Source organism: Terrapene carolina, unplaced genomic scaffold (assembly GCF_002925995.2).
Source record: "Terrapene carolina triunguis isolate 2854851 unplaced genomic scaffold, T_m_triunguis-2.0 Scaffold95, whole genome shotgun sequence".
Taxonomy (NCBI): domain Eukaryota; kingdom Metazoa; phylum Chordata; order Testudines; family Emydidae; genus Terrapene; species Terrapene triunguis.
The window spans coordinates 49,745,574-49,760,623 of NW_020664446.1; the positions used below are offsets into that span (position 1 = coordinate 49,745,574).

A 15,050-nucleotide genomic window follows, 5' to 3' on the forward strand; every position below is an offset into this window, starting at 1 on the left:
CTAGGATAATAAATGCATGGCTCAAATGGAAAGAGAAGTGGTGTAGTATGTGACAAGAAGATACCAGTAAGATTGAGAGCCTATAAAAGAATAGTCCATCCAGCTTTAGTATATGATGCTTAATGTGGGCAACAAAGAAACATGACTGAATGATCTGTTCCAGAGAAATGTGAAGGTTGACGTGGATGAATGGGATAAGCAAGAAAGACCCCAGAAGGAATGTGTGTGTTAGGGTACGTCTATACTACCCGCCGTATTGGCAGGTAGTGTTCGATGTATCGGGGATCGATTTATCGCGTCTCGTCTAGATGCGATAAATTGATCCCCGAATCGGCGCCCGTACTCCACCTCGGCAGGAGGAGTAAGCGGAGTCGACGGGGGAGCCGCAGCGGTCGACTCGCCGCCGTGAGGACGGCTAGGTAAGTCAAACTAAGATACTTCGACTTCAGCTATGTGAATAGTGTAGCTGAAGTTGCGTATCTTAGTTCAAACTCCCCCTTTAGTGTAGCCCAGGCCTTAGACATGTTCAAAGTACCGGTAACATCCATAAACAAAAAAAATGGAGTGTAGGCTCAAATGGTTTGGTCATGTCAAGTGCCGTCCTGACAACTATGTGAGTAAGAGTCCAACAGATCAAGATTGAAGGAAAAAGAGGCTGACTCAAGAATTTGTGGGATGTCATAAAGAAAGACATGGTGAGATGACATGGCACTGAACAGAGCACTTTCGATGGAGAGGACTCCAAGAGCTGACCCCATTTGATGGGATTAATGCAAGAGAGAAGATTTTTGTCTTTGCTAAATATTTGGAAATTTAAGCTACTTTCATCTGTTTTATATATTAAGCATAATTTAAAATGTTGATCTTAAAAAGTGTGGTGTATATTTTCAAATCTTCTAATGAGAGTTGAATACAGCCAGTAGAGAAGACTTTAATATCCAGAAAGAATAAATGTGGTGTTGCTTATAGTCCTGTGTAATCTGCTTTGTAGACTTTTATAATTATGCATTGAAATATTTTCATATGTATCTTGAATTTTTAGCTACAGCATGAGAAGGCTGAACTGGAGCAGCATTTAGAGCAGGAACAGGAGTTTCAAGTGAACAAGCTGATGAAGAAAATTAAAAAACTGGAAAACGATACTATTTCTAAGCAGCTCACTTTGGAGCAGGTAAACTATTTCCTGTTCTTTGAAATAAAGTGTTTATCCTAGAGAACAACTTCTGTTCAGATTTTTTTCACTGGGGGGAAAAGTGATTTAAAAATACATAAATATTTTAGGCTCCAAATTTGACCCATTTATTAAAATCTGTAATTTAGCTGGAGGTAATTATTCAGTTTTTAATGTTTTGGGATAGGAAAAGTATCAGGGATATTCAAAGGAAATAGCTGGTAGGTTTATTTTGTGATGATTATGGTAAATTATTTAATCTTGTGCTTCAGACTGCCTGTTTTGTATAATAGTGCTTCACAGGGCTGTTACAAGGTTTGTAAAGTACGTTCGCCTTTTGTTCATTGAGAAATACTGGTGTTGCCACCACCATTATAACACTTTAGCTCACCTGTACCCACATACAAGTACTTGAAACGGTACACATTGTTTACAATGAAGCAAGGAAGAGCACAAAATGATAAAATAACAATTGAGTAAAACATAGCTTAGTCCCACATGGTTTTACCTTAAAAACAGATGTATGTTTGTTGTTCAGCAGCCACATTTCAAACACCACATCTCTCCCCTCAGTGTATGTTCTTATACTGGAGAAGTTTGCACATCAGTCTGTCCACTGCCTCAGCAGTATCTCCCACACTTAATGCAACTGAAAGACCACATAGAAAAAAAATCATTTGTTTGAAAGTTACCCCCCATATTTCCAAATCCACTTACCTCAACATAATGCTCCAGCATCCACTTTATGACCCTGCTTATTTCCCATCCTGTAGGAGTGATACACACCTGAGGGGCCACATTGGAAAGGAGGAGTGTCTTCCCTCCAGACCTGGATGGTCCTATCTCTGTATCCTAGAAGGAAACATTAGAAAAAGTAACTTAGAAAAAAGAAAAACAGCAATAACAAAATTAATATTGAAATATAGACTATATAAATGACAATAAAATCATCTCTCTGCCAGCACTCTCACCTAGAGGTGCTAATACTGTGTCTAGCACTTAGCCTCTAGGCTCATAAGCAGATTGGTAATGGAGCTGATGCGAGCTGCTGCTCTTCACCACATATTAGACACTGTCTCTAACAGTGGATATGCTATCCCCACCTGACACATGATGGCCCATGGATAGGGAAAATGGAGTCTCTGCTTCACACAGGGAATAGTTCAGTATAGCAGAAGAAACTCCTGCTTCATCCTGGCTTTGTGCAAGGATTCAGGGAAGTAGACTGAAAAGCTGTACACTCCCAAAGTGGCTTGGACGTGAGGACTCCCAGAGCAACGGCAGGCATATCATTATCCTCATGCATGATACTAGGTAATGAAACTGTCAACAACGTGGGAGAAATTATACCCAAAATGCAAAACATAAATAGACTAAATAGAGAATTATCACTTTGATTTTTAGTAATCAAGTTTATGGGATTTTATTATATACTATTGAAAAGATTTCAAATGATTTGGGAGTTCTCTGTAATGTTGGGATGGAGTGATTTTTAAATCATTTGATTTTTTGTAATTGATTTAAATTGAGGCTCTGTAAAACTAATTGGAAAATGTGTGCTGTCGCAATTTTAGATGAAAACTTTAATGAATTAAATTATAAACTTTTAAAAATAGTTTTACGGATAGGGTATCTTTTGAATTTTACAACACTTCTAGAGGCAAAAATCAAAATACAGGAAATTGAAGTCCTGATCTTGCAAATACTTAAGCAGGTATACTTGATTCACATTTACTGTACTTCAGTGGGACTACTCTGTTTAAAATTAAGCATGGACATTGCATCGTTAGGGAGCTAAACTGTTCTTATTAAACTTTTTGTGGCATAAAGCTGTCACTTCAAAACCAAAAGCTTCACACTGAAAAGTTATTTCTACTTTCAGTATATTAACAAAATTACTGTGAACTTTTTATAAAGATAGGCCAGACTTTTCCAACCCATATTTAGGCACCTAATTGTGGCATTTTCAAAAGCACCTAGTGACTTATAAGCACATGTCCCATTGACTTCACAAGGCAAACCCTGATGAAGCATAGCCTGGCCAGAGGATTTCAGCTTTCTTGATTTATGGAAATTGAGCATATTGGAAGGGAATGTTGGCTGAAAATATATCAGAGGCTATTTGCTAATCAAGTTGTTTGAATTTGTGGTCTTCTCACAATACAAGGCCCTAGACTTGGCTTTTTCAGCATAGAAGAGCATTTTAAATGTGAGACTAGTAGAATTCCAGATTTTACATGGATGGGGTTTTTTCTACTAGTAACTGGAAAACTAATGAAAGTATCACACATCTACTTTAGAAACAGAACATTATAAAATGGGATGAAAGTAAAGAATTCTCATGTAATTAAAAAATCGAATTTAAATAAGTATTTTTTTAATTTAAACATTGATTTTAATTATTTTAACCATGATTTTATCCCCCCTAGTTTATTTTGCACTTTGAACATGTCAAATACTATATATACTAAATATTATTCTGTTAAATGTGGATTATACTTAAATGTGGATTTATTGAAGGATCTGAGGAATAGAAAATTAGGCGGATGTAGTACCTGACAAAATCATGACAATCAAAATCTGGAAACAAACGTTAAACTGAAGTAACTCTCTTAGCCACAAGGTGGTGGTGGTGGCCACTTAGAACTAAAGTGCAGACAAACTGAACTGAAATATTATGCTGTTTTACAACCTTTGAAATATCAGTGCAAATAGTGTCTGTAAATTTCTTGTGTGTTGGAGCTGTGTTGGTCCCAGGATGTTGGAGAGACAAGGTGGGTGAGGTAATGTGTAGTATTGGGCTAATGTTTGTTGCTGAGAGAGACAAGCTTTGAAGCTTACACAGAACTCTTCCTCGGGTCCTGAAATAGAACTCTTTGTAAACCTAAAAGCTAGTCTCTCTTGCCAACAGACGTTGGTTCAGTAAAAGGCATTACTTGACTCACCTTGTCTCTGTAAATTCATTAGCATTTGTGATGTTACTGTGTATCTTGGGCAGACAGCTTGGTTAAAAGCTAAAAGGGCTGTGTTCTTACTGTGCTGTCCTCCAGTTTTCTTGTACTTAGGTACCTGGCATAATGCACTAATTTTATGTCTGTGCAAAGTTTTGAGTCAAAGATAGATGACCAATTGTCTTTGAATTTCCTTGCTTCTATGAGTTGGGTGTGTTAAAGTTTTGTTTATATAATTTTCTCTTTTCAGCATGGTAAAATAAATCCCAAGTTCCTTTAAACCCCCTACAGTGCATATTCACTTTCTTCCCTCTTGTGGTTTTTTTTTGTTTTGTTTTTCTTTTTTAAGTTAAGGAGATGAGTTGCAACAATACTTAACTCATCTGTTACTATTATGTTAATGCCTAGAGACCCCAATTGAGATTGTAACCCCATTGTGCTACAACCTGTATATGCATGTGGTAAGAAACAGTCAAAAGGAAAGAAAGGGGAAATATTATACAGGTGGAGATTTTAAGGCAGAGAGAGAGAATGATTTCCCCAGAGTTACATAGGTGTGGCAGACTGAATATTTGAATAAGACTGCCTTGATGTTGATGTTATGCTTGAGGAGGAGGAAGGATGATTTTAAGGAATGGTTTCAAACTGTTGTGGAGACAATATGTGTTAACATCAGAGGCTACATTGCTTGCAGTGTTGAGGTTCTACGGGATCCAACACTGTCATAGATTCTCAGGTAGTATCAGTGACCCACAGTATCTTCTATTGAACGTGACTAAGTTCTCTCTAGTGCAGAACTTCCAGTGATCATTCATGCCTTCATTGCTTCCAGATTTGAGTACTATAGTGTGCTCTGTTTGTGGCACAGGTGTCAAAGCCAGTAGGCCAGGGCAACCCACTCCAGGGATAATCCACTCTGACAGTTGTTTCTGCAGTTCATTTTTGTTTTCCCTTGTGTTTCTGAATTTTACCTGATGTAGTTCTTTCCAGCTATCTGCCTTAAGACAAACAATAGATCTGAGAGATTTTAATTCTGGTTCAGACATCACACCCTAAAGCATAACAGCACAATTTGAAACTCTGGCAATTTCATTAGCTGGGTATTTTAGCTAAAATGAACTGTAATGTGCTTCTCCATTGTTGATGCAGTGATACAGGATGAAGTGGCTGTCAGTTTGCCATCCAAGTGCTATAGTCTGCTGTTGTGATTGCAGTACTAGTTGTGGCCTCTTACTGTTTCTTCTTTCAGCTGCTTCCCTAATGAGCAAAGCAGAGGGCAGCTAGAAGAGATGCAGTTGGGGAGATAAGTAGGACTTTAGCTAACAGTAGAATCTGGTGCTACAACCACCCCTTTAGCCTGTAGTTCTTGAAAGAAGAGAGAACAGATTTTGATGCTTAAGAAGGAAGGTTACTCTTTGGGGCCAGCAATATGGTAAGGTGTGAAGTGGAAAGGGGATGGATGAAGCCCAGAGGTAGAGTTGAGATGCTGGGGGAACAGTAAGTTCAAGTCCTGAGACAAAGGAAAAGCATAGAAAAGAAAGAACAATATGCACAAATATGGAGTTTTGAGGGGGATATAGGTTGAAAACCAAAGAGAGGAGGATGGATGGTCAAGAAAAACAAAGTGCAGAAATTATTGTGGCCCTAAAAATACCATTTTCCCATTATAGAATGCTGAATATAACTAAGTTTGAGAGCCTAAGGACCACATTCTATCACCTGTGTCTACGCAAATTTCCATTGACATCAGTGGGAATTTTCCTATTAATCTGAGGGTAGTGTACAATCTTAACCGGGTAGCCACAGCCCCTTGCCCTTAGTTTAAAATGTAACTAGTCCCTGCCAAACTCATTATGTAGATACTGACTTTAGTCTGTGCTTGAAGTCCACTTGGAAGCTCCTTAGTGCAGAACACAGCTGCCTGCGAAGAGCTACAAAAGGATCTCTCAAAACTAGGTGACTGGGCAACAAAATGGCAGATGAAATTCAGTGTTGATAAATGCAAAGTAATGCATGTTGGAAAATATTATCCCAACTATACATATAAAGTGATGGGGTCTAAATTGGCTGTTACCACTCAAGAAAGAGATCTTGGAGTCGTGGATAGTTCTCTGAAAACATCCACTCAATGTGCAGTGGCAGTCAAAAAGGCGAAGAGAATGTTGGGAATCATTAATTAAGGGATAGATAATAAGGCAGAACATATCATATTGCCTCTGTATAAATCCATGGTACGCTCACATCTTGAGTACTGTGTGCAGATGTGGTCACTCCATCTCAAAAAATATATATTGGAATTGGAAAAGGTTCAGAAAAGGGCAACAAAAATGAGTAGGGGTATGAAACGGCTTCCATCTGAGGAGTTATTAATAAGACTGGGACTTTTCAGCTTGGAAAAGAGATGACTAAGGGAGGATATGATAGAGATCTATAAAATCAAGACTGGTGTGGAGAAAGTAAATAAGGAAGTATTATTTACTCCTTCTCATAACACAAGAACTACGGGTCACCAAAGGAAATTAATAGGCAGCAGGTGGTTTAAAACAAACAAAAGGAAGTATTTTTTCACAATACGCACAGTCAACCTGTGGAATTCCTTGCCGAGAGGATGTTGTGAAGGCCAAGACTATAACAGGGTTCAAAAAAGAACTAGATAAGTTCATGGAGGATAGGTCCATCAATGGCTATTAGCCAGGATCAGCAGGGATGGTGTCCCTAGCCTCTGTTTGCCAGGGCATGGACCACTTGATGATTACCTGTTCATTCCCTTTGGGGCACCTGACGTTGGCCAGTGTCAAAAGACAGGATACTGGGCTAGATGGACCTTTGGTCTGACCCAATATGGCTGTTCTTATGTACATCCCATTACAGCATTTAAGATGTGTAAGGAGATACTTGCTTTCCATACCTATATTTGAACACTTTGTGCTGCTGCAGGTGCAGTAGTGGCAGTGGGACTTCCATGGTTGAGGACCCTCGCTTCTGGAGTTCACTCCACTTGGGAGTCCATCAGAGCCCGTCTCTTGATCTTCAGGGCATGATGCAAGGCTAATTTATTTTTAGTGTCTGATGGAATCTGAGTTTGTTGGCAATTGTTGATTGACTGAAGAAAATTTATATTACTTTGTTTTTCTCACTTAAGCTTTTTTGAGTTGTGCTAGATTGTACCTGAAATGTAAAAGCGATTAAAAGAAGAGTTCAGATGTGATTAATGTAATCTGAATTGTATGAATTAAGTGATGCAGAGACCACTGTACTACAACAGCTGATCTGTAGTCATCCCCTATCATCAGGTAATCATAGAATCATAGGATTGGAAGAGACCTCGAAAGGTCATCTGGTCCGCTCCCCTGTATGCATGGCAGAACTAAGTATTATCTAGACCATCCCTGACAGGTGTTTGTCTAACCTGATCTTAAAAATCTCCAATGATGGAGATTCAGCAATCTCCCTAGGCAATTTATTCCGGTGCTTAACCACCCTGACAGTTGAGAAGTTTTTCCTAATGTCCAATCTAAACTTCCCTCTATGTACCTTCATGGTGTAGTAAAAATGTGTGTGGTGGTAGTTTTGGGGGTAGGGAGGAGTGAATTCTCAGAATGTCCTGTACTCTTCCAAGCACTGGTGAGATGAATTGGCTAAAGAGCAGTGTGCTAAACACTTTATCTTTATATCTCTCCAGCTTCTGCTAGAGTCAGCCTTGAGTGTTTACTGCAACATACTGCTTCTGGACTTGACTTTTGGTTGTATTAAGTATAAATTTCCTTAACTATTAATCTAGAATCTCAATTCAAAAGCGCTTTTTTAAATTAAAAAATAACTGTCTGGATTAAAGATTCTGTCACAAAAGTGCAAAGGAAAGGCTTATTCTTCCTTCAGTTCTTTTACTTCCTTTAACTGATGATAGAGATATTTATTGTCATTTTAAAAAAAAGTCATGATTTGAGTGCAATAGTCTTTTCATTTACAGTAACTAATTTTTTACTCAGTTTCGAAGAAAAAACTTGTACATGAACCAAAAACTCGTATTTGGAAGGTAAACTGTTTCATGAAGCACTTCAATATCTAATTTTGCTTTGGTATCTGGATTAATTTATTAATAATCACAATTCACTTGTCTTAGAGGAAGAGTGCACTGTATGTAAGGGCTAAAGCACAGGTCTGAGATTCAGGAGATCTGGATTCAATTTCTGACTCAGCCATAAATAAGCAGAATGGCTGTGAGCAAATCGTAATCTCTGTTCCTCAGTTTTCCCATTTGTAAAATGAGAGAATTTATTTCCCCATTAGGTGTGGTGGTAGTATCTGGTTGGTTTGAGATCGACAGATGGAAAGTGGTGTAGAAGGGCAAAGTATTAAACCCTTTTAGCCTAAGTACATTTCATTATTGTTACTTTTATCTTCAGAGCTTCTGAACTTTGATGTCTTCACAGTTACAACTGTACTTGTTGAACTTGCAATGCATTCTCACCCAGAACTGACTACTGTCCAGCTTCTTTTGGGATATTTTGATGTGCCGTTTTTTTCCTATTTTCTGGTAGTTCATACTTGAATCAGTAATGGTTACTAGTCTTTTAATAGCCATTGGATAACTGAGAAGCTCTATGAACCCTTGTTTCTTCTGGCTTTAGAATTTGGTTCTATAACATTGTTATCTAAAAATAGAGAGACCACTTTTCTTCATTGCTTGCTGCGTTTACCTGTGATGCACACAACTTGCCTCTCATGTCAAGCAAACTTAAACCTCTGTAGTGTCAAATTTTGTTGTTTAATTCTCCACTTTAATTTTTTTTTTAATTACCCATAAGAATAATTATATATATATATAGTAGATGTGTAAGCATGTGAATACATTGTCAATGTAAATTACTGTGACACATGCAATGAGTGGTGTCTCTGCTAGGACCTATCTTTTCACTTGCTGGCCACACTGCAGCTCGATGACCAGGTATGGAAAAAGACAGAGCAACCCAAACCTGCGAATGAGAGGTTCTGTTTAGAAGGGGTCTATGTAGGGAGAAAAGGCAATGTACGCCAAAGGCAGTTTATGTACCTGTATTGATGTGATCTCCATTTACTTTGACACTATTCTACTATTTGTTTGAATGAATCTACAGTTCCCCCCCAAATTTAGCAATAGGCTGAATATTAAACTTTCCAGAATAAAAATCTTAAACAGTAAAGTCAATTCCCATCTCTTTCACCAAACAATTTTCTTCCTCAGCTAAGACGAGAGAAGATTGACCTTGAAAATACATTGGAACAAGAACAAGAAGCACTAGTGAATCGTCTCTGGAAGAGGATGGACAAACTTGAAGCAGAGAAACGGTTTGTCTTGTCATGTGTTCATTATTATAGATACACCATTTAATACTTAATTCATCACAAGAGGCTTGTTTGATCTGCCAAAGGCGCAGAAGTTACAATATTTCAAAAGTTACTTGTTGACGTGATACAATGTATCACATACTTGGCTGCTTAAATTTGCTAAAACCAAGTAGTACAAGAAACAAGGGAACTGGGAAACTAGGGAGAAACTTGCAAACTTGCTCACTTACTATTTGCTGGCAGGCTGGTTTTAACGCTATTTTAAAAGGTGACCTGCAAAGAAAACAATTGGGCTTGTACCCTTTCTTTGCTGCTTTATTGTGTATAAATAAGTCTTGAGAGTTTTTTTTTTTTTTTTTTTTTTTCTTTTCTGCTTGTTTATCCCATAAGAAAGGTCCTTTGTAGCCTGGAAGACTGACTTAAGGACTAGTGAAATTGTGACGTCACAAGAATGAAGAGAGAACTGAGCAATTTGGGAGAAGATATTTTTCATCATATTTTTTTAAACTTTGTTTTTGTCTTTTAACAGCTTTTTAATTTCAGTGACGAATCTTTAACCAAAGGCTATCTTAAAATAATGTTATACAATCTTTCCCTGCTGTAAGGGTGTTACAGCTCACATTAAATATCCTTGAAACCTCCCAGAGGTTCTTCAGCAAAACTAGGGACATTCAGGTTTGACATTCCTGATATTTTCATGACTTAAAAAAAAAATTCATAATACATCATAGAAAATCAAAAAGGACGTAAGTTTATAAGCTCTTTGGGCCAGGGACTCTTCTGTTATACAGCTGTACAGCATCCACCTCAATGAGGCCTCTGATTCCTGATTGGGCCTCTGGGAAGTTCTGCAATACAAGTAATAATGAATAAGCCCAGGGTTTAAAAAATACCATTAAAAGTAGTTTACATTTGTCCTTATAGTTCTGTGTTGAACGGTAGCCCTCTTAATGGGAAATGAAGTGGTGCTCTAAAAAACCATCTCTCTCATACCAGTGTCAAAAGCTCTATGAAGAATGAGGCCCTACCTAGGGCTCATGCTGTCTTGTACCTGTGTTCATCGTTCATCTTCAGCTGCACAGTTTCCTGTTTGACTTTGCCCAGTATGTGTCTAATAAAGAACAATTTCATATTTTCATGCTGACAGATTCCTCCCTCCCTTCACTTCAAGAACCTTTATGTAGCACATCATTCTATTGCAGAGCTCACTTTATACGAAAAGCAAATTGTGCCTGAAACCCTAATAATTAAGACAGATTCCGGGCATTTAAATTTTGGCTTCCTGTAATTTGAAACCCTAGCTATAGAAATATGATGTGAAATACTTTTCTGTGCAGAGATACTAAATAGAATATCTATTTTGGAAGCTGTGTCTAGTTTATTCAACAACACAGTGAATGCATATATATATATATATATATATATATAGATAGATAGATAGATATCAATAGTGCAGGAAAAATGTGTTAATGTGCACTTTATGAATGTTGCTCTGCTCTGATCTCTATCTTTGAGGAATGAGTTCTTTATCAAATAGCACAAATATAAATGTACCACAAGAGTTGGACTTGAATATGCTGAGAAGTTACTTAAGAGAATTAGGAGGGGATTAATATAAATCCACAGTAGTTAAATGAATAATGGAACAAGGCTATAAATATAGCTTGTTTATAGCTTGTTTCTGCCCCTGCAAATTCAGTTTCCCTTTTAACTCTATTTTGACAGTTATTTAAATGAAATACTTCTTGAAATTTGGGCATATAGTGGGTATAGTTGAGGCTTTCATGAAGTTATTTCACTGAGGTGTACAAAAACTATTCATTTTCAAAATAGTGTGCATTTACTATTAGAAACACTTTGACAGTATCAGCATCTGAACACTTAAATTTCAAAAGATCTAACACTTGGCGTTTGACAAAATAAACTTTACCTTCATTAATAAAACTTAAGCATACTATTAAAACATAATTGGAGCAATGTATACCTATTAAAACGTTACTACTTCAAAGTATATGCATGTATCTTTCAGAAATACAATAACATCTAAATTATTTTTAATACAGAATTTTGCAGGAGAAGTTAGACCAACCAGTTTCTGCTCCACCATCACCCCGAGACATATCAATGGAAATAGATTCCCCAGAAAATATGATGCGACATATCAGATTTTTAAAGAATGAAGTAGAGAGGTTAAAGAAACAACTAAGAGCTGCACAGTTACAACGTAAGTAAACTCTCTTTCGCTATAAATGGAGTCTGTAGCTAACAATTTACCAAAGTGTACCTAAAGGAATTCCTACATATTTTTAGTTTAGTTGGTGCTGAAATGTATTAGCTGTTTAAACTGCACCAACCTTGAGCAGTGAAGATACTCTTCACTTACTATTCTCATCCATTTAAAATTTAAAGGTAGATGACAAAACTTAATATTCAGATTGAAGTTTGAGTAGGCCATTGTGATTAAATTCTTTACTGTTGTGAAAAATGTTATTTGATCTTTTACCACGAATAGTCAGTCCTGTACTTTGCATTTCATTTGAAAGATAGGAATTCCAGCAACACAGCTGCTCGAACACCATGCTGTGGCATAAGCTCTGAGTGGGAAAGTGTTACCTGTACCTTTGTGTAAGATGTTGACTCTAGTAGCTAGAGTAAGGCACACAGTCTCCGTTGGTATATAATTTCTTTTGGTAATTGGATTGACGGTCATCTCCCTCCCACCGTGTGCTAGTCTTGGCAGACTAACTGGAATATTGCTACCCAGTTTTTGGAGCAATAACATTTTGCAGAGATAATGGCCTTCTTTACAGGCAGATGGGTGCTCTTGGACAGAGGCTTTGTGTACAGGTTTGGGATATTAGTATTGAATGCCACATAAAGAAGATAAGGAGTGTTAGTCTTGCCAAACTCTCCAATATAGCCTTCACTTACCGAACTTCACAATGAAAACAAGGCCTTTAATACTGAGTACTTCATGTGCAAATGCTAGGGTGATTAATTAAACTTGAAGCACTCTTCATTATTTTGCGATTGGGATAACAGAGACTTGGTGGGATAACTCACATGACTGGAGTACTGTCATGGATGGCTATAAACTGTTCAGGAAGGACAGGCAGGGCAGAAAAGGTGGGGGAGTTGCGTTGTATGTAAGAGAGGAGTATGACTGCTCAGAGCTCCGGTATGAAACTGTAGAAAAACCTGAGAGTCTCTGGATAAAGTTGAGAAGTGTGAGCAACAAGGGTGATGTCGTGGTTGGAGTCTGCTATAGACCACCAGACCAGGGGGATGAGGTGGATGAGACTTTCTTCTGGCAACTAGCAGAAGTTGCTAGATCGCAAGCCCTGGTTCTCATGGGAGACTTTAATCACCCTGATATCTGCTGGGAGAGCAATACAGCGGTGCACAGACAATCCAGGAAGTTTTTGGAAAGTGTAGGGGACAATTTCCTGGTGCAAGTGCTGGAAGAACCAACTAGGGGCAGAGCTTTTCTTGACCTGCTGCTCACAAACAGGGAAGAATTAGTAGGGGAAGCAAAAGTGGATGGGAACCTGGGAGGCAGTGACCATGAGATGGTCGAGTTCAGGATCCTGACACAAGGAAGAAAGGAGAGCAGCAGAATACGGACCCTGGACTTCAGAAAAGCAGACTTTGACTCCCTCACGGAACAGATGGGCAGGATCCCCTGGGAGAATAACATGAAGGGCAAAGGGGTCCAGGAGAGCTGGCTGTATTTTAAAGAATCCTTATTGCGGTTGCAGAACAAACCATCCCAATGTGTAGAAAGAATAGTAAATATGGCAGGCGATCAGCTTGGCTAAACAGTGAAATCCTTGCTGATCTTAAACTCAAAAAAGAAGCTTACAAGAAGTGGAAGATTGGACAAATGACCAGGGAGGAGTATAAAACTATTGCTCAGGCATGCAGGAATGAAATCAGGAAGGCCAAATCACACTTGGAGTTGCAGCTAGCAAGAGATGTTAAGAGTAACAAGAAGGGTTTCTTGAGGTATGTTAGCAACAAGAAGAAAGTCAAGGAAAGTGTGGGCCCCTTACTGAATGAGGGAGGCAACCTAGTGACCGAGGATGTGGAAAAAGCTAATGTACTCAATGCTTTTTTTGCCTCTGTCTTCACGAACAAGGTCAGCTCCCAGACTGCTGCACTGGGCAGCACAATATGGGGAGAAGGTGACCAGCCCTATGTGGAGAAAGAAGTGGTTCGGGACTATTTAGAAAAACTGGACGTGCACAAGTCCATGGGGCCGGATGCGCTGCATCCGAGGGTGCTAAAGGAGTTGGCGGATGAGATTGCAGAGCCATTAGCCATTATTTTTGAAAACTCATGGCGATCGGGGGAGGTCCCAGATGACTGGAAAAAGGCTAATGTAGTGCCCATCTTTAAAAAAGGGAAGAAGGAGGATCCGGGGAACTACAGGCCAGTCAGCCTCACCTCAGTCCCTGGAAAAATCATGGAACAGGTCCTCAAGGAATCAATTATGAAACACTTAGAGGAGAGGAAAGTGATCAGGAACAGTCAGCATGGATTCACCAAGGGGAAGTCGTGCCTGACTAACCTAATTGCCTTCTATGATGAGATAACTGGCTCTGTGGATGAGGGGAAAGCAGTGGATGTGTTATTCCTTGACTTTAGCAAAGCTTTTGATACAGTCTCCCACAGTATTCTTGCCGCCAAGTTAAAGAAGTATGGGCTGGATGAATGGACTATAAGGTGGATAGAAAGCTGGCTAGATCGTCGGGCTCAACGGGTAGTGATCAATGGCTCCATGTCTAGTTGGCAGCCGGTTTCAAGCGGAGTGCCCCAAGGGTCGGTCCTGGGGCCGGTTTTGTTTAATATCTTTATTAATGATCTGGAGGATGGTGTGGACTGCACTCTCAGCAAGTTTGCAGATGACACTAAACTAGGAGGCGTGGTAGATACACTAGAGGGTAGGGATCGGATACAGAGGGACCTAGACAAATTAGAGGATTGGGCCAAAAAAAACCTGATGACGTTCAACAAGGATAAGTGCAGAGTCCTTCACTTAGGACGGAAGAATCCCATGCACTGCTACAGACTAGGGACCGAATGGCTAGGTAGCAGTTCTGCAGAAAAGGACCTAGGGGTCACAGTGGACGAGAAGCTGGATATGAGTCAACAGTGTGCTCTTGTTGCCAAGAAGGCTAACTGCATTTTGGGCTGTATAAGTAGGGGCATTGCCAGCAGATCGAGGAACGTGATCGTTCCCCTTTATTCGACATTGGTGAGGCCTCATCTGGAATACTGTGTCCAGTTTTGGGCCCCACACTACAAGAAGGATGTGGAAAAATTGGAAAGAGTCCAGCGGAGGGCAACAAAAATGATTAGGGGTCTGGAGCGCATGACTTATGAGGAGAGGCTGAGGGAACTGGGATTGTTTAGTCTCCAGAAGAGAAGAATGAGGGGGGATTTGATAGCAGCCTTCAACTACCTGAAGGGGGGTTCCAAAGAGGATGGAGCTCAGCTGTTCTCAGTGGTGGCAGATGACAGAACAAGGAGCAATGGTCTCAAGTTGCAGTGGGGGAGGTCCAGGTTGGATATTAGGAAACACTGTTTCACTAGGAGGG

General features: G+C 39.2%; 1 protein-coding gene across 2 annotated transcripts in view; it reads left to right on the forward strand.

Annotated features, from left to right (window-relative positions):
- The window catches only part of CCDC6 (coiled-coil domain containing 6), an 84,429-nt gene that overhangs the window by 52,832 nt on the left and 16,547 nt on the right, over positions 1-15,050 (forward strand). For both annotated transcript variants that reach the window (XM_029911400.1, XM_024209706.3), the window contains exons 3-5: positions 1,043-1,171; positions 9,347-9,450; positions 11,514-11,674. In XM_029911400.1, the coding sequence (XP_029767260.1) occupies positions 1,043-1,171; positions 9,347-9,450; positions 11,514-11,674 (394 nt within the window). The remainder of the gene's footprint in view (positions 1-1,042; positions 1,172-9,346; positions 9,451-11,513; positions 11,675-15,050) is intronic.